Below are 18,595 nucleotides of genomic sequence, written 5' to 3'. Positions count from 1 at the left end.
AGGATTACATTAAAATGAGTAGAAGATATACTTCTTATTAAAGGTGATACTCACAGATGGACTGAATTAACAAAAATGGTTTAAAGGCAAAGCAAAGAAACTGAGATGGGCTATCCAGCTATAGCCACATAAATATAGATATGACTGTAGCTTTATAACTGGGGGTGAACGTTGGCAATGGTGAGGGGTATGCTATTCTTTCATTAAAAAGTCCTTGATGGCCTCAACAGAAAGCTTACTGTTTGGCAGCATGCATATTGCCATTGTTGGCCACATATAACATATTCCCACCCACTAAACAGAAAAGTAAAATGGGTTGTAAGCTTAAGCTCAAGTGACTGAAGGTGTCAGCTCACTGGGTGGTAGGTGTTGCTGCCTTATATCTGGATAGAGAGAGAAACACGGAGAAAAATGTTTAGTAGTCCAGGTGACAGCAGGAGCTTTGTGGGAAACTATGCTTTGGTTGACAAACCACCCTAGTAGAAGTTAGGTACAGAGAAGGACCTTAAGCAGCTGTTTGCTTTGTCGTGTTCCATTACTCTCCTTGATACTCCTATTGTTATTTTCTCTCTGCGCTTATGCTAAGAGTCACACACTCAGAAAAATTATGAATCTTGTTGAAGTTTTATTCACTAGGTTCATATTTTAACTCTTGCTCTGAGGATGAAAAATAACTTTTTTTAAAGCTGTAAGATTTTCTTTGCAGCTGTCATGGTAGGGTATCCTCACAGACTCAATCTTTTTATATGATCTTATCCTAAGCAATACAGGAAAAATAACCAGCTTAGTGTACAGAGGTAGCGAAATGTTTCTGTAGCCCACACGGCTGTAATCAACCTTCTTCAGTGTGGGTCTCTATACTGCTTAATGCGTAAGATTACCAAAACATTCATATCATACAAATTATTTTCAAAATCAGTAGGAATACTTACATTATAATGGCATTAAATTAAATGCATATATTTATATTCTTGTCACTTTGTGTCAGAATGTTAATGGAAATTGTCAGTCTATCTATTCATTTATGTATTTTCCAGTAGAAGGCTGTGGATCAATCTACTGTATCTAGATACATAAAAGCTGTGAACTTGAAACTTCCAAGAGGTGAGGGCTATTGATCTTCCCTTCTATCAATGTCAAAAGTACTAACATCAATTGCTATCATAAGTTAGATTGACGTTTTGGTTGGTGCAAGCCATATTACTGTTTAGAATATTATACTAATAAAAGTAACATGTTTTTGGCTGACCATATTAATACAAGCAGCAAAATTCTTGCCAGATTTCTACCACTTGTTATTTATATTGTTATTTGTGTGACTGGTGTCTGATGTGTTGAACTATCTTCAGTAAACACAATGAAGTGAAATTTAATTTAATTGTCTATAAGTATTTGTGCAGACAATGCAGAATTTGATCTTTATATTTATTGCACAAAAAACTGCAGTTCATGTACCAGGAGAAGGTGGGAGCCGAGGATGCCATCATCTATATGCTACACTAATCCCTCTCCCACTTGGACAGAGGCAGTGGTGCTGTAAGAATTATGTTTCTGGACTTCTCTAGCGCCTTCAACACCACCCAACCTCTGCTCCTTAGGGACAAGCTGACAGAGATGGAAGTAGATTCACACCTGGTGGCATGGATCGTGGACTATCTTACAGACAGATCTCAGTATGTGCGTCTCGGGAACTGCAGGTCTGCCATTGTGGTCAGCAGCACAGGAGTGCCGCAGGAGACTGTACTTTCTCCGGTCCTGTTCTGCCTAAATACATCAGACTTCCAATACAACTCGGAGTCCTGCCACGTGCAAAGGTTCGCTGACGACACTGCTATCATGGGCTGCATCAGGAGTGGGCAGGAGGAGGAGTATAGGAACTTAATCAATGACTTTGTTAAATGGTGCGACTCAAACCACCTACACCTGAGCACCAGCAAAACCAAGGAGCTGGTGGTGGATTTTAGGAGGACCAGACCCCTCATGGACCCCGTGATCATCAGAGGTGACTGTGTGCAGAGGGTGAAGACCTATAAATACCTGGGAGTGCAGCTGGATGATAAATTGGACTGGACTGCCAATACTGATGCTCTGTGTAAGAAAGGACAGAGCCGACTATACTTCCTTAGAAGGCTGGCGTCTTTCAACATCTGCAATAAGATGCTGCAGATGTTCTATCAGACGGTTGTGGCAAGCACCCTCTTCTACACGGTGGTGTACTGGGGAGGCAGCATAAAGAAGTAGGATGCCTCACGCCTGGACAAACTGGTGAGGAAGGCCGGTTCTATTGTAGGCACGGAGCTGGACAGTTTGACATCCATGGCAGAGCAACTGGTGCTCAGCAAACTCCTGTCAATCATGAAGAATCCACTGCATCCACTGAACAGGATCATCTCCAGACAGAAGAGCAGCTTCAGCGACTGCTGTCACTGTCCTGCTCCACTGACAGACTTTAGCACTTGCACCATCAAGGATAAAAGGGGTCTGAACAGAGAATGAGAGAGGAAAACTGTAGACAAGAATGAAGGAGCAGAATCGTTTCATTGTCTTAGTGCAGAGGAGAGAAGGCAAGAGGGTTGGGTGGCCCTGCAAGTGAGGGGAATAGCACTCCAGGGACAGGTCCTTCAGGTTGAGCCTTAGAAGGACCAGTAGCGACTAAGTGCTCCATGGGTCATGTGGCAGGATGATGGAGGTCGGCAAAGGAGAAAGGATGCATTTGCCAGCATCTCAGCTTTGCTGAGAAGACCCAGTGAGGTAAGCAAAGGAGATGGCAGAGTGTAGAGATAAGAGGAATAATAATTTGAACTTTGATTTTTTCAGCTGGTTTAAATGTGGTCATTGATTAATTTATTTTTTCTTCACAGATGCATTTTTTATGAATTGAAACAGAACTTTGAACTACACTGCACTTACTTCACACAAGGTTTGAGTCATTGTGAATAAATGCACTTTCCACTTTTTGCACCTGCAGATTGTTTGTGTTGTCCTTGTCCTACTCCATCATTGGTTCATGACTATCGATTGCCAGCTCGAGTCACACATTATTCTAGATGTGAATTGGTCAAGTAAATTTGTGACTTGGTCATAATATCATAGAATGTTTGCAAAACATAGATATTTGTCAGAAGTTTGATAAACATTAATTTTACTGTTTTTTTAAAAAGATATGAAAAGCCCAATATACAGAAGATAGATAAATAGTATAATGAATTACAGGAGATATTTTTAAAAAGTGGAATGTTTTAAAATATAGCAGCACATAAAACTATAATGTAAATGACTTTCAAATATTGTATATTATATGTTTACAACTACTTTATAATAACATACTCTATATTCAAAAACAAATACTTAAATGTACTCTAAAATGTTTCAAAATATGCTCTAAATGTATATAACATACTTCTTTAGCCATTTCTTTAAACATTTCTAAACGTGTGCTTACTAAATGTAACACCAGACATGTTTTCTGTATCATATCAATATGCAGTCATTAGTCAATAAATTACTCACCACAATATAAGCTTGAATCTGAAAAATTACAAAACAGAAAGAGCAAAAAGATTAGGTGGTGGCGCACAGCTCAATTCTCATTCCAGTCTTGTCATTATCAATACAGGATCAACCCTTTACACATCTATTCATGCAGACCAAAATTCATCCCCGGAACAAAATACATTCAAAAGATGATAGATATTCTAACCAAGAAAATACATACCTTGGCATCAATGGGCCGGAGATCAGGGGTGATGGAGAATACATTGATCAGTACTGTAACAACAGTGTAGCGAAAAATTTTAAAAACATTGAGACTCGGACTCCAAAGATGTAGATTTCAGTGAAGACAACTATTTGTTTTGCACATAATGAAAAACTGCCATATTTTAGGTTCCTGTTATATTAGGCTTTTTGAAAACATTATAGTTGTTTGATTTTTACTTCCAGTTCTGGTTCTGATCATTTATCAGTGTTCATTTAGAGACATTTAGGCACAGGTCACTTGGGCTTATTTCTGGATATGGTGATCTTATTTTTATTTTACAGATATGGAACAAAGTACTTAAACTGTCTGACAAAGATACACCTGCCACATATGCAGCAGAGATAATACCGTGGTCTTCATCAGGGTGGCTCCCTTACCCAAAAGGTTTTTTTTTCCTTTTTGTGTATTTAATCAACCATTAATCAGTATATCTTTTGTATAATTGGTTTTACTGTGCTCACTATCACAAGTCACTTTCCACAAGAAGAATGCAATACAAATTCTACAGAATTACTGATAACTGATTTGGAGGAAAAGATGTGGAGTATAAGGAAGTCATTACAGCTGTAGGGCTTGATTGACATTCTGCAAATGATTGAAATGTAATGGTACATGTCCATCCATTTCACCCAACCATCCGTGGCAAATCAGTGACTTTACAGCAATTTACAGACTTAGAACATAACAGGAAGAGATTAAAAATCTGAAAAGGTTAACAAATGGAAACTAGGTGTCAAATCTATTATTATTTTTTGGCTATATACAATCCTAAAAAAATATCCTGTATTGGATAGATGGTTAAGCCTATGGTGCAAATGAAAGTAAAACAATGAATTAAAACATCTAACATTATTTAAAAAAACAAAATTGGAAAAGATATAGTGCTGAAGCACAAGCTAAATTTAACTGAGCAAAATATACATTTAAGGACAGCAAGGTGGTGTATTAGGTAGTTTTGCTGATTCAATCTCAAGTTCATCTCTTGGTTGAGGTGCTGTCTGGTGGGTTTGTGATAAATATGCCAACTACTAATGTACGCACAGGGTAAGGTTTGGGAGAAATGTGTAACAGGCCGGCAACTAACACAGGCTAATCCCTACCTACTCTGTTGCAGTACCGAATCTGACAGTTTTGAAACTGAATAGGTGAATAAGTATTTATTAAAGAAGTAATATATACTGTATATAGGCATAAGTGTGACTATCAGTATAGTCTTATCAAGAAGATATGAAAAGGACTGCTACACATAGTATCAACTAAGACGTTTACTTTGCCTGTCCATTTTTGTCCAAAAGATGAAGAATACATGGCTTAAAAGCAAACAGATTCTTAAATTGTGTACTAAGCACAGCCCTTGCCAGCCCACATGAACCCCATCTAACAATTCATCAAAGGGAAAGGTGAAAGATGGAAAATTTAAAATTCTAAGGCAGGCATCAGGAAAAAACAGTGTGTTTACTCACTTAAATTATATTTAGAAATGTACAATAAACAGGAGATTTTATGTGCTTTAAAATCCTTATAGGACATAAAATAGGATTATCTCTTCATTCGTTTTGGCAACTGTTCCCTACTAATCAGAGTTTTGGGGAGCTGGAAGTAATACTCAAGCTCAAGCTCTATCAACACTATAAATAACATAGGAAATATAAAATAGCCGAAGAAATGATAACACCCATTCTCCCCAATACTTTAGACCCACTTCCACTAGTTCACATGACACCTCAATCAGGCTTGCGCTTTTCTATTCTGTTCATATTACTGAGGTTTAGAAGTAAGTCACCTTTTTGCTTGGGTTTGTAAACTGGCTTGTCTGTCTGGATGAAGACCGAAGAGCCCTTGGGATCAATGGTAACTGTAGTATAGTTGTAGAAAATGAAGCCCTCATCAGTGAGATTACGGTTACCCCATATCTTCAAATGAGCCTGGCCACGTAGACCAAATGGTACCTAAAGAACACAAAAAGGGGAAAAGACATAGATATCCTACTGTTTTTTTTCTCTAAATAATGTTCTATACATTGTTTTATGTATTTTGCTGCATGATTCTCTTGAGTGCTTCCTAAAGTTATTTTCGATACTGCTTACTGTGGAAGGTACGTAAAGGCATAGGGATTGACATTGAAGAAAATCCTTCTGACAAAGTAAAGGACAATCACTTCATTGTGTGCTGATGCCCCAAAGTGTTACTGAATAGAAATCATTCTTAATCAATCTTTATTTAAAAGGTTCACAATGAGCACAGCAGAAGGTGCTTTTTAGAAACAAACAAGGATAAAGTATGAATCAAATCAAGGAAATCAGACAGAGTATTAAAAAGGCTGTCTACAAGATAATTCATGTAAGTCAAGCTACATTCATACTGTTCTTCAGAAAACAAATTATCTTTTTTTCACGAGCAGCTGCAGCTATGTTAAATCTGTCTCACCCAAGCTTAATTCTTTCAACCTCTTTTTATGGACACTACAAATGAATGGCTAGACTTTATCTTCTGACACACATTTAGTATAATTACACTGTGCTGCCAGCACATTAAAAGCAAGGCAGGCTGTGAAGACCACCTGCTGCCACGATCCTGAGCATATTGCCAAGAGTGATGGTCAGGCAAAAAGAGGGAAAGAGCTGCAGTGTTAGGTGCCTGCATATTCACTGTCCATGGTTCTGAAATCTAATTAATGACACATTCTCATGACCTACTTTTATAAACATACTGTATATTGTTTTGATATAAAATAAGAACATTCAGACAATTAAACATCATTTCATACTGCCTGCAATGTATATTAGATCGGTTCAACCAAATAAGCTGCAAATGCATAAACAATTTGATCTACAATTTCTTGGTAGTTAAAGCACTTGGGTATCTGTGGAAAAAGATAATAGAAATGCCTAATCAAGGTGGCAGAGTGAATGCAGTTAGATTGGATGTCACCTTGGAGTTGTTTTCAGGTCTTACTGCTATCTACCTGGGTGACCATGATCCTGGCACAGTACAGTTCTGTGGGCTCAACATTTAATTTATTATACATTATCATGACATTGTCCACCCTGAATGTAGGACTCAATTCACAAAATAATTCTCCATCCCATACTCTAACCAGGGAAGAAGTCCTCTGGTTGTGTTGCACCCTTGTAATGCATGCTTCAAGCCAGGAAGAGATGAAGCCCAATGTACAGTTGTTGAAAACAATAATCAACCTGCTATATTTATCTTAGAACACTGTATGGCATTGTCTGAGCACTGAAGGGATTTGAGAGCTGATCATTCTTTCCATGATTTTACCAGAATAAGAAAAAACTAAAACTGATAACTGTGGTAGGAAAACCCTGACTGGAAGATAGGACAGCTGGCATTCAGGAGACAAAAGTGTATCTTTGAAAATTCACCATTTATATTTTGTATCCTGTGTTAAACAATGAATCTTAGGGTAATAGTCTACTGACATGTACACTATTTGTTTAGTACTGAGCAGACTTAAACTGAAAATTACTGGTCCTAAATTACAGTTGCCTAGCTCTTTAAATTAAGTCTAGATGTCAGGATTCCAAAGAAGCTAGAATCATTATATAGTACTCTGCTGACACACCAAAGGAGATCTGATTATCCTTGGTCTGAAAATTGGCCCATAATGGGGTTAAAAATTAATCTCAGCACCAGATGAAAGCAAGTCTAAAACATGAAGATGAGCGGGCACAAAGGCTTGGCAAGTTTTATGAAGTTTTGCCTCTTGTTTCAGGTTTGGAAGAAGGTCTTAAATTTAAGTTTAGAAGGGTCTCAGAGACAAGATTATCTGGCTGGACATAAATGCATTGGAATTCTATGAGGAGGCAACAAAAGAATACAATCAAAGTGGAGCTTATGATATTATTTATCTTGACTTTCAGAAATCATCTGATAAGGTGCCATATGAGAGGTTGGGCAACAAATGAAAAGAAGTGGGAGTTCAGGGTGATGTTTTTAGATGGGTAAAGAATTGACTCAGACACAGGAAGCAGAGGGTGATGGTGTGAGGAACCTCATCAGAACTGGCCGATGTTAAGAGGGGTGTTCCACAGGGGTCAGTGCTAGGGCCGCTGCTATTTTTAATATATATATAAATTATTTACTACGGTGGGCTGGCGCCCTGCCCGGGATTTGTTTCCTGCCTTGTGCCTTGCGTGACCCTGTATTTAGAATATAGCTGGCTGGATAATGGATGGATGGATAAATGATTTAGGTAGGAATATAAATAACAAGCTGGTTAAGTTTGCAGATGATACCAAGATTGGTGGATTAGCAGATAATTTGGAATCTGTTATATCATCACAGAAGGATTTGGATAGCATACAGGCTTGGGCAGATTTGTGGCAGATGAAATTTAATGCCAGTAAATGTAAAGTATTACACATAGGAAGTAAAAATGTTAGGTTTGAATACACAATGGCCGGTCGGAAAATTGAGATTACACCTTTTGATAAGAATTTAGGAGTCACAATGGACTCGACACTATCAACTGCCAGACAGTGTTCAGACGCCATTAAGAAGGCTAACAGAGTTAGGTTATATAGCACGGTGCGTGGAGTACAAGTCACAGGAGGTTATGCTCAACCTTTATAATGCACTGGTGAGGCCTAATCTTGAGTACTGTGTGCAGTTTTGGTCTCCAGACTACAAAAAAAACATAGCAGCACTAGAAAAGGTCCAGAGAAGAGCAACTAGGCTGATTCCAGGGCTACAGGAGTTGAATTATGAGGAAAGATAAAAAGAGCTGAGCCTTTACAGTTTAAGCAAAAGAAGATTAAGAGGAGACTTGATTGAAGTGTTTAAAATTATGAAGGGAATTAGTCCAGTGGACCAAGACAATACAATACAATACAATACAATTTAGTTTTTGTATAGCCCAAAATCACACAAGAAGTGCTGCAATGGGCTTTAACAGGCCCTGCCTCTTGACAGACCCCCAGCCTTGACTCTCTAAGAACCAAGAAAAAACTCCCAAAAAAAACCCTCGTAGGGAAAAAATGGAAGAAACCTTGGGAAAGGCAGTTCAAAGAGACCCCTTTCCAGGTAGGTTGGGCGTGCAGTGGGTGTCAAAAAGAAGGGGGTCAATACAATACAGTACTCAGAACAGAACAAATCCTCAATACAGTATAAATATAAAAATTTTAGAAATACGGAGTAGAATTTAACAGTAGATGATATCACATACTATGATTTGGATTTGTTTAGAGTCCTGGAGACTAAATTCATCAAGCTGCCTCCCCCATTTGGTCATTCCACAGCTGAAATAGCGCTAATCCGATGAAAGGACCCCTCTTTCCCACGATTCCTGCGATCCTCCATCAGGGATGACTTTACCTTAGGCAGGCAAAACAACTTGGCAGACGGGCCATGGCACCAAGTGCCACATTTGAGTACCGTGACGGTGACTTTAAAATGAGTTCATCAAGAACATGGAGACACAGTTGGAAACTTGTTAAGGGTAAATTTTGCACAAACATTAGGAAGTTTTTCTTTACTCAAAGAACGATAGACACCAGGAATAAGCTACCAAGTAGGGTTGTAGACAGTAAGACTTTAGGGACTTTCAAAACTCGACTTGATGTTTTTTTGGAAGAAATAAGTGGAGAGGACTGGCGAGCTTTGTTGGGGTGAATGGCCTGTTCTAATCTAGAGTGTTTTAATGTTCTAAAATTATGCATCATGGCTTTGCAGGAAAATGTAAATGCAACATTGTTAAAGTGTAATGATGCAAAAAACAACAGCAAGCATTTTAACATTACTATCATCTGGTGCATTGGTTTTCAAATTCCCAACATGAACATAAAGCTGACAGTGAAACACAGTAACATCAGTGCTTTTTTTCTCAAAGATTTATAGAGTGCAGTTACATTAAATATACACCACATACCATACATCTCTATATGCATGTTTTTTTTTTACTTTGGGAACTGTATGCAGGACCACCGCAAACTAATAATGAAAGTAAGATACATGATGCTCACCTTCAGTTTAACAGATCCTTTCTCTGAAAAATAAAAATTAAACAATCATTACATATGATATTTGTCTCTCCTGAAAATAATTTTCTGGGTTTCAAAGTCGGTAAGCCATTTAGCATTTATACCCAAAGCAAAGGGTTAAGAATCGAGTTTGCTAATGAGTCACCTATTGAGTGGTTGTTCCAAATAAACAGTAATAGCTATGATATAGTCCCTTCATTCTAGAAAAAAACATCAGCTCCAAATGAATAAGCCACATACCCAGGACTGTCCCATGACTATGTGCCACTGTCTCCCCTTTGATAGCCAGCTGGACCTGCACCTTTGTCTCTTTCAGGGGGTTAAAAATGGTAATACTGATGGTCTCTTCAACCCCTGCATGAAAAATCGAGGGGGCTGTAATTAAATAACCTCTGAAAAAGAACGAAGAAAAAATTAAACATATTCAATCTTTTTAAACTAAAAGAAATTCATGGATGTACAATAAAAAAAGAACTGCAGTTGACTGAAAGGGGTCTTAATATGTAATATCTGCTCTTTCATATAGTTTACGAATGTTAGTTTGGTCCTTGCCAGTGCCTCAAGAAAAAATGTTTGTGATATATGTAAGAACATTGGTTGCTAGTCCAGCTCATATTTGATGCCATTCCTTAACATACTACAGACAGTCTTTATTAAACAATCTAATCCATACCACATGTTAAGTGTATTGAAAATCTATTCTGTGGCAAATATTATGTCAACCCCTATATCAGGGTGGGGAAAGTCAGTCCTGGAGGGCCACAGTAGCTACAGGCTTTTGTTCCAACCCAATTGTTTAATTAGAAAACAAACTTTGTCAATGATTTAATTTCATGGCTTGTTAGTACTTTAACTCTGCCATGTCAGGTCATTCTCGTATCTTAGATGCTTTTTTCTGTTTGAAGAATATCATCCAAGTGATCTGAAGCCTAAAACAGATTAGTAATCCTCAGTCCATCACTTTTTTCTCTTCACTTTCATTCCAAGTATTTAATTAAATCAAATAGTGTACAATAAATATACACATGTGTAAAATGGAAACAAGCTAAATGGAGAAATGCTGGTTTCTTTTGTCCTTTGCATTTTATTGTTAATAAGGAGCAATTAAAAACTGAGAATACAACTCTTTAATAAGCCATAAGCGTTCAAAATCTTAATGAGCAAGACAACTAAAATGAAGTAGAAGTGTTACTTGAGTGAAGTGAAGTGCTTCTTATTAAGCAACTGGGTTAGAACAAAAACCTGCAGCCACTGCGGCCCTCCATCATCTGTTGTGCAGTTTTTATGGTTCTATCTGTAGAACATCATGTACTACTCTAAATCTATAACATACTTTATTAATTGCACTAGTCCATAACCAATTTAGTTTTAACATGTACTGTGTGAGTCTGTAGAACGTTAGCACCATATCTTATGACTGTTGCTCTATAGAATATATTGTAAACTGCAAAATATTTCACTACATAAAGTTAAATTAAACTAACAAGTGTACATACATTGATGCATAAGTAGAGATGAACTGTTAGTAGATAACAGGTTAACAATATGAGATGACAATCAAGTTGCTAGTTAAGATTCAAATCATAGAATATAGTTACAGCTATAGTTAATTAAATTGCAAGAGATCAAAGCTGTGCTTTAAGGCATCATGTGAATGGTTGGGGTTGATAAAATACTTTGTCCTCAATGTAATTAAAAATTTGAATCATAAAATTAATGGTGTTTCATCAAATGTTGGTTCTTTCTATATTTAAACATACATAAATCTCATCATGCTTTATTTGCAACTGCTCTGGTATGCTTTACAAATGTTGTGTTACCAGTAGTATTGAATATGCAGTAAAATGTGTGTATTATTGTGTATTGAGAAATGTATGAATAATGGCCATGTAGAATCTTCTCCAACTTCTGTTGACTCGTTGAATGTGTAAGCAGTGATAACATGGGTGAGAGATACAGGTGCACCATTTCATTATTGACACTGAAACACTGAATTAAAAAATGTAATAACATCTATGATCCATTATAAACTAACCAACTGAACAAACCCCTGACCTATGAACCAAATGAGTAACAAACTCCCTCTTGCCCAGTAGAGCTGTCTTCTGTCTTTCACCTTGAATGTATTCAGAGAAACTCTGGTCACCCTACCTTTGCCATACAGAACTAGTTCCTGTTTTGTGTCCATTGCTGATTGAATAGGTGCCAGTCTTTCAACCTTATACTGAATTGCAAGAAATGAGTTCAATAAAGATATAGATGGATGGATAGGTATTTTATTAATTAACTGAAAATAATGTGTCTGTAATTGTCATAAGAGACTGATTATAAGAAAAACACAGAGACCAAATCACTCACCACTACACAGCAAAAACAGTTCATCAAAATTACTCAGATGAATTGCGGACACTGGATCCACAAGAATTGCCAACTTTTAAAGTGTCCTTTACTTCTGTTTTGTTTCAACACATAAATATTAAGTTAGTTCAATGTAACTAATAAAAAGTACAAGTAAATTACACATATTGACAAAGTTACTCCAACCAATTATGATATTTCAGGATTATGCTATTGTTTTTCAGCCACACATTCTAGTTATGCTCATCTTAAACAATTCAGTCATTATTTTGCATCATTCTTTTCATTCAATTTTAATAGCCTGTGTTAGTGAAAAAACAAAATAGTAGTGATTCAAGTGCTGTATTCCAGATTTCTACAAATGAAGTATTAGAATGATACTAAGTGCTGCTTAAAAAGCTACAGATCCTCCATAGATCAGGATTTCTTAGTCCCAGGCCTAGGAACCCACTGCCCTGCATGGTTTTCAGTACCTCTCCAAACACACCTGATCCAATTCATCAGCTAATTACCAATACTGGATCAGCTGAGTTGGAACAGGCAAACCACGGACCTCCCTTTCCCCCATCTTCATCGAAGCCTCTTCCAGTTGTGGTTTAATTTCATTTGCACATAACATAATGACTTTCTTTTGACTGGGCTGAACTTCATTTTGACTTGACACGATATAATCAAGATTTGAGTTCAGAAATTAAAATGCAAAATTTAAATCAGGTGATCTGCTTCAATATATTCAACAAAGGCTTGTTTTTTTTCAGCCTAGGAGTTTGTCCAGAGACCCTGTTTCATACCACACATACTGTAAATAACTTCACAGTAAAAAAAGAGTAGGGAAATCACATTATTAGACCGTATAGACAGCTGACACTGAAGCTCTTCTTAAAACAGCTACACCACATGTATGAATTGCCATATAGCAAAAGGTACTGCTAAAGCATCAGACCATAAGCAAGGAGTCTACTGATACTGTCCCCACCACCACCACCACCCCTACTGTGTGATCCAGAGCAGAGCAAATTGCCTAACCTAGCAGTGCTCTGGTTATGGAAATATCGAAACAACTGTAAAGTACCTGCGAAATTCATTGTCATGATATTAACTATGAAAAGGCACTATATACAGTAAACATGATGTTTTTTTGAACGACTATCTTATTGTGTTTACCTGAACCAGTCACTTAACCTTCCAGTTCTACAGTTAAAGAATACAGAAATAATTATACTGTATTTGTAAAATATGTAGACATGATGTTCTACTTGGAAATCTGCTACATAAACCAAAGTTGTTTTAGGAGGCTGTTTGATCCCCTCACTCCTCTCAGACATTGACAGAAGTAAAAATTAAACTCGTATCCCAGAGGCTGAGAGTCAGCAGTGCTTACCACTACATCACTGTGCCTCATTCCCACTCTTTCTGGCTTTAAGTATCATTAATGGATCTTCACACAGGAATACTTTGGCATGAGTCTTTTATTTAGCAATTGTATCTGTAAAGTTCCTTGGCATGGTGTTCAGGACAGAATGACATAATTTAAGCTTATTTATGTATCTGTTTATATTTAAGGAAGAAGTCATCATCTTATCAGACATCTGAGATTTGCAACCTGATTGTTTTAGAGTTGAGGCCTGCCAGATTTCAGGGTCTTACCAACTTGGCCCCTGATCATATGATATTTTCTTACTTTACAGCTCTCTCCTTTGATTTTAAACTAATCCTGTCATCACTGTGAGGATGCCAGCATGGCTAGTTTTAATTTTAATCCTGTCAGATTTTACTACACATAAGTTGCTATCTAGAGGTTTAATTCTGTCAGAACTCAAATGTTTACCACTTCAACACTTTGGAACCTGATCCTCTCAGATCTTACTCCTCCTGCTTGTAAATCTTGAAGACTAATCCTACTGGATTTCAGAGACTTACATTTTAGCCACCTCTGTAATTCTCTTGGATAAATGGATATATTCATGATTTACTTCCTTGAAAATTCCAAAAATCTTGCAGACTACTTAACATCTGAAACATTTTGTTGGATTCATTAAGTACGTGACATTAAGTAAATGCTATAATTTTTGCATGCACAAACGTATGCCCATAAAATGTATACATTAAACATTACAAAAATTAACCAGGGAATTTCATTGTAACATATGGCATGTCCACTACTTCACTACAATTCAGATTCTTTAGATGAAATCTAAAAATGGACTGCAGCAAAGAACGCATTCACATTTTGAACTCATTGATTTTTTTTCCATTAATGGATCACAAAGTACTGGAGCCTATCCAGACAGTACCGAACAAAAGATAGCAATCCTAACTGAGACAACAGTCTATCACATAACACATTCCATCATACCTGGCCAGTTTCGAGTCATTGTATAAACATCGTGTCTTTGGACTTTGTGAAGACTCCCACGTGAGCACAGTTGAGAACACAGAAAACTTTGCATACAAATTCTTTTAAAAATAATGGACTTTAATGGCATTTTACTGGGTCATGTGGTTCCTTGCAGAACCTTTGCTTGGTAAAGAACCATTTCATTTTGGGAAATGTTCTTTCATGTTAAATTGGTTCTTTGGTCTTTGAAAGGATGGTTCATATGTGGACAAAACAGAAACCTTTAAACACAGGATATGGCCAGATCAAGAAATCCTAAATTTAACCGACATTATAGTATGCACATTGAGTTTTAAAATCAGAAGCCCACTGGGATTTCACATCAGCTTTGCTATCATCTATTTGAGTATTTATGTAGCATGTTATGGATCTAAATAAATATAAGTACCTTCTGGAACCTTCATGTGGATGGTTCTTTTGGGAACCAAAAATTGTTGCCCAATGGCATCACTCTGAAGAACTGCTCTAGCATTGATATTTTTTATCAGTGCAGCTGTAAATCAAAAGTATTGCACTGTCACAACCTTAATCAAATAGTTTGTTAAATATTTTGATAGTGACTCATAAACAGTGACATTCATTTTTAACATCACTGTGCAACACATATTTGAAACATTGTGTTATTGCATTATATTTAAGTATAATTAAGTAGGTCAACATGAAGGGTGTTGGTTTGCTGTGTATTGGGATACAAGCAATGTGCACCTCTCTGTTACTGTGATCTGGAATGGCAAGCCTCAGTGGGGTGCTTTATGTGTGAAGTTTCCCTGAATTTCCCAGAACAACGCGTTTTCTCCCTTAAGACTGTTAAATTAAATTTTCAGAGTAAATACTATAAGAGCTAAGCCCCATAATGGAGTAAGGCCCTGTCCGGATCAGGTTTAGCTTCAGCTCTCCACAACCCACTACTAGATGTTGTAGGTTCTGAAAATTGATAAACGGCTGGAATATAACAGTAGGTTATAATTTGGCATGGGTCGCTGGACGTTTTCAAAACGTTTTAAAACGTGAAAGGACAATGCTTGATTGCACCCTGAGTAAAGCAACTAATAAGGACGCGTACGGTAAATGGAGCAAATGACAAGAGAAACTATCCAGCTAAATGTGCACAAGTTAGTAATGCTGCAGTTTATAAGCAAACAATAAATGCACAAAATATTTCCAAGCAAAAGAAAGGATGCTTCCGTGTCCGCTGGAAAGCTCATCCCTAAATGCGGTGTCTCGTGGAGCACGCTTTATTTCTTTGACACTGTACCTTTCACAGTGTGTGTGATTATACGATACTTCGACACTCTCGCTACTTTTTCCCCCAAATGGTACAGTGCTTTGGAAAATGTAATATTACAAAATCTGTGGACAATATCCGTTTTCTTTCTTTCTTTCTTTCCTTCTTTCTTAATGGTCTGTGAAAGCGATAGGGAGTTTCGTTGTACGCAGATTCCTAGCGAGCCCCTGCTAGCCTCTTGAAATCAATGAATGAGAGCCCGAGGTAAGGATGCCCCCGCGTAGCTAGTTCGCATTTACCTTAACTATCGAGGGAAAAGAAGACAATCGATGTAGCTTTTATTCACTGTGTTGTACTTTAAAGCCAATAAATAATCCCTATATCCGCACGCATGTGGAGAGGAGATAAATACTTACTGTCTTGTATGAGCGGAACAGGACAAGAAGAACAGGAACATCCCGCAGATCCCTGGCGTGCAAAAGTGCGCCTTCTGCATTTTCGTGCAAATGCGACAAATAATAAATCGGTAAGCGCTCCAACTCCTTCTCCCTATTGTCTTACTACTTTAGTTCATGCGGTTTCCAAAATTAAGAGAGTACTCTCTCTCCGTGAGAACTTCAAAAATGTAGTCGTCATGGATTTTTTTTTCACGCTAGCTGCCCCAGGCCAAGCAATCCGTCGGGGTGAGCGAGTGTGTCGTTGAAGTTGTTCGAACTCACAGGACTTAAAATTATTATTTTTTTAAAGTTTCTTTAAATTCTGATAAAAAATATTTTTCCAAAATCCTGGAGCCCCGGAACAAGACCATGCGCTGCAGACCCCGCGTATTTCCACATTACACACATTCAGTCTGTAGCTTCTGTCTCTCTCTCTTTCTATTTCTCCCACTCTCTCTCTTTCGCACAGTCAGTCTCTTTGATGTCCCAGGGCTTTTGTTTCTAAATGCTGAGACTTAGCCAGCTTCACTTCTTCAACTAAGTCTCGCTCGCTCTCTCTCTCTCTCTCTCTCTCTCTCTCTCTCTCTCTGTCCCTCCACAACGAATCCACCCTCCCATAAATTACAGGCAAGGGAGGGGAGTGAATTCCCTTTCAGAAGAAAACTGTACTTGACAGAAATGGGCGCTTATTTTTATTTTCACCAAGTTGTACACGAGAAATGTTTTCTTTTGAAAGTTTAAATTGTTAGCACAAGGCAACATACACAGGGAAATGCAAAATATTAGGTTTGCTTTCTCCCAGGAAACTATTGAGCCTGGAGTTGAGAAGTTAGATATGTCATGGATTGACCAGTCAAAGAGTTAGTGTGGCCAGAAATTAAAAAAAGGAGGTGGATATGAGATTATTTGGACGACTGATTGAAAACTGGAAAACAGTGTGAGCCACCCTACCTGCTTGATAGTGAAGAACAGAGTGGCTAGGGCTTTGCCCAAGCCTCTTGCCTTTTATTGTCTTGCTTGTCACTTGCTATGTTCATCATTCTCATATGTTTTGAGTTACCACCCCATAGTGTGCCAATCAGTGTCAGAATTAAACCATAATGGGTGTTTCTAGAATTTGGAAAGGAAATCATGGTAGGTGTAGAATACAAAGAGAACATGCAGATTCCACATGGAGACAGTTACATGGCTGGGCAAGATATACAGTAGGAAACCCCAAACAGGGTGTCGATCAATTGTACATACACTCTCACCCAAACCAGTTTAGACTCACCAGATAACTTACCTTGTACATCTGTAACCCCACAAAGACAATGATTAATTGTATGATGGAAAACCAAGTCCCTGCATCCACTGTGATGACATCTATGCTACAATGCATACGAACAGCGGATGTAATGGTAAAATCCTAAACCCCGATTCATATATGTTGATATGAGATGTTAAGAAATCCAGGCATGCAAAATGTTTCTTTTAGGATTGTCTGTCAGAACCTTCACAGAGAAAGATAGTATGATGAAGCCATGGTTCATAAAATTTTTATTACACCTAACAATGTACCTTTATGTGTTAAAGGGTGCAAAAAACACAAGTAGTGATCTACTGAATAGTTTAAGAAAGTCATCTGATTAAAGGAATTTTCTTCAACTTGCTTTCCACAAGCAAAAACGTTTATGTGTACTGCACAACAAAGGATACCCACAGATCTGAATGCTTGTGTTACATAGAGCAGGGTGCTTTAGGCAAGGTAGTGCAATAGTGTGAGCAACATTTCTCTGCCATTGTTTAAGTCCATCATTTCTAAGTAGTACTAAGGCTAATAAAACTGTCAGTGATGATGTTCATCCTGCGGTGAAGTATTCCTATACTGTTAGTAGGATTTTAATAGGGCACAAGAGAACATGTAATGGTTTGAAGAGTTCAAAAGTGATGTAAACCAAATGGACATTCCAGTCAACAGCAGCAGTTACAGAAAATACAGGGACAGCACCTGAAGCAGTTATTCTAACATTACCCCAAAGGCCAAAGGTTACATTTTTTCTTGGAAGAATGGTGATACATCCCTCCAGTCCAGTTGCAGACATTTACAGAATCGATGACTAGGTACACAGAAGCTGTTCTAATGGATTGTGGTGTTCCAGTGACCAATTAAAACAATTCACATAGGTGTTTCTTTTACTTTGTCATTTACTTGCACACAGAATGATGATAAATGATTTAGAGAAGTGTCAGAGTGCATTTGCAAACTTGCAAAACGAAATACATAGGAAACATTTAATTGCAGAATGAAAGGTTCAAGTTAGTAATGCAACCTGCAGCTGGGAAATTTCCATCTGCAACTAGCCATCATCGTGGGATCATTATACTGAATATTTTACCCAACTTCACATACTGTACATAGAGAGACTACAGGCT

The 18,595-nt window shown here is 37.6% G+C and overlaps 1 protein-coding gene across 3 annotated transcripts in view; it reads right to left on the bottom strand.

Annotated features, from left to right (window-relative positions):
• The window catches only part of cpamd8 (C3 and PZP like alpha-2-macroglobulin domain containing 8), a 171,773-nt gene extending 155,047 nt beyond the window's left edge, over positions 1-16,726 (bottom strand). For all 3 annotated transcript variants that reach the window (XM_039766833.1, XM_039766834.1, XM_039766835.1), the window contains exons 1-6: positions 16,160-16,726; positions 10,003-10,154; positions 9,745-9,767; positions 5,544-5,709; positions 3,716-3,768; positions 3,511-3,528 (exon numbers count right to left, since the gene is read on the bottom strand). In XM_039766833.1, coding sequence (XP_039622767.1) covers positions 3,511-3,528; positions 3,716-3,768; positions 5,544-5,709; positions 9,745-9,767; positions 10,003-10,154; positions 16,160-16,239 — 492 coding nt within the window. In that variant the 5' untranslated portion in view covers positions 16,240-16,726. The remainder of the gene's footprint in view (positions 1-3,510; positions 3,529-3,715; positions 3,769-5,543; positions 5,710-9,744; positions 9,768-10,002; positions 10,155-16,159) is intronic.
• Between the last annotated feature and the right edge of the window lie 1,869 nt (positions 16,727-18,595).

This window comes from Polypterus senegalus, chromosome 10, assembly GCF_016835505.1.
Source record: "Polypterus senegalus isolate Bchr_013 chromosome 10, ASM1683550v1, whole genome shotgun sequence".
Classification (NCBI taxonomy): Eukaryota; Metazoa; Chordata; class Cladistia; order Polypteriformes; family Polypteridae; genus Polypterus; species Polypterus senegalus.
Note: the sequence above shows the minus strand (reverse complement) of the source record. Positions and strands in the feature narration are given on the sequence as shown.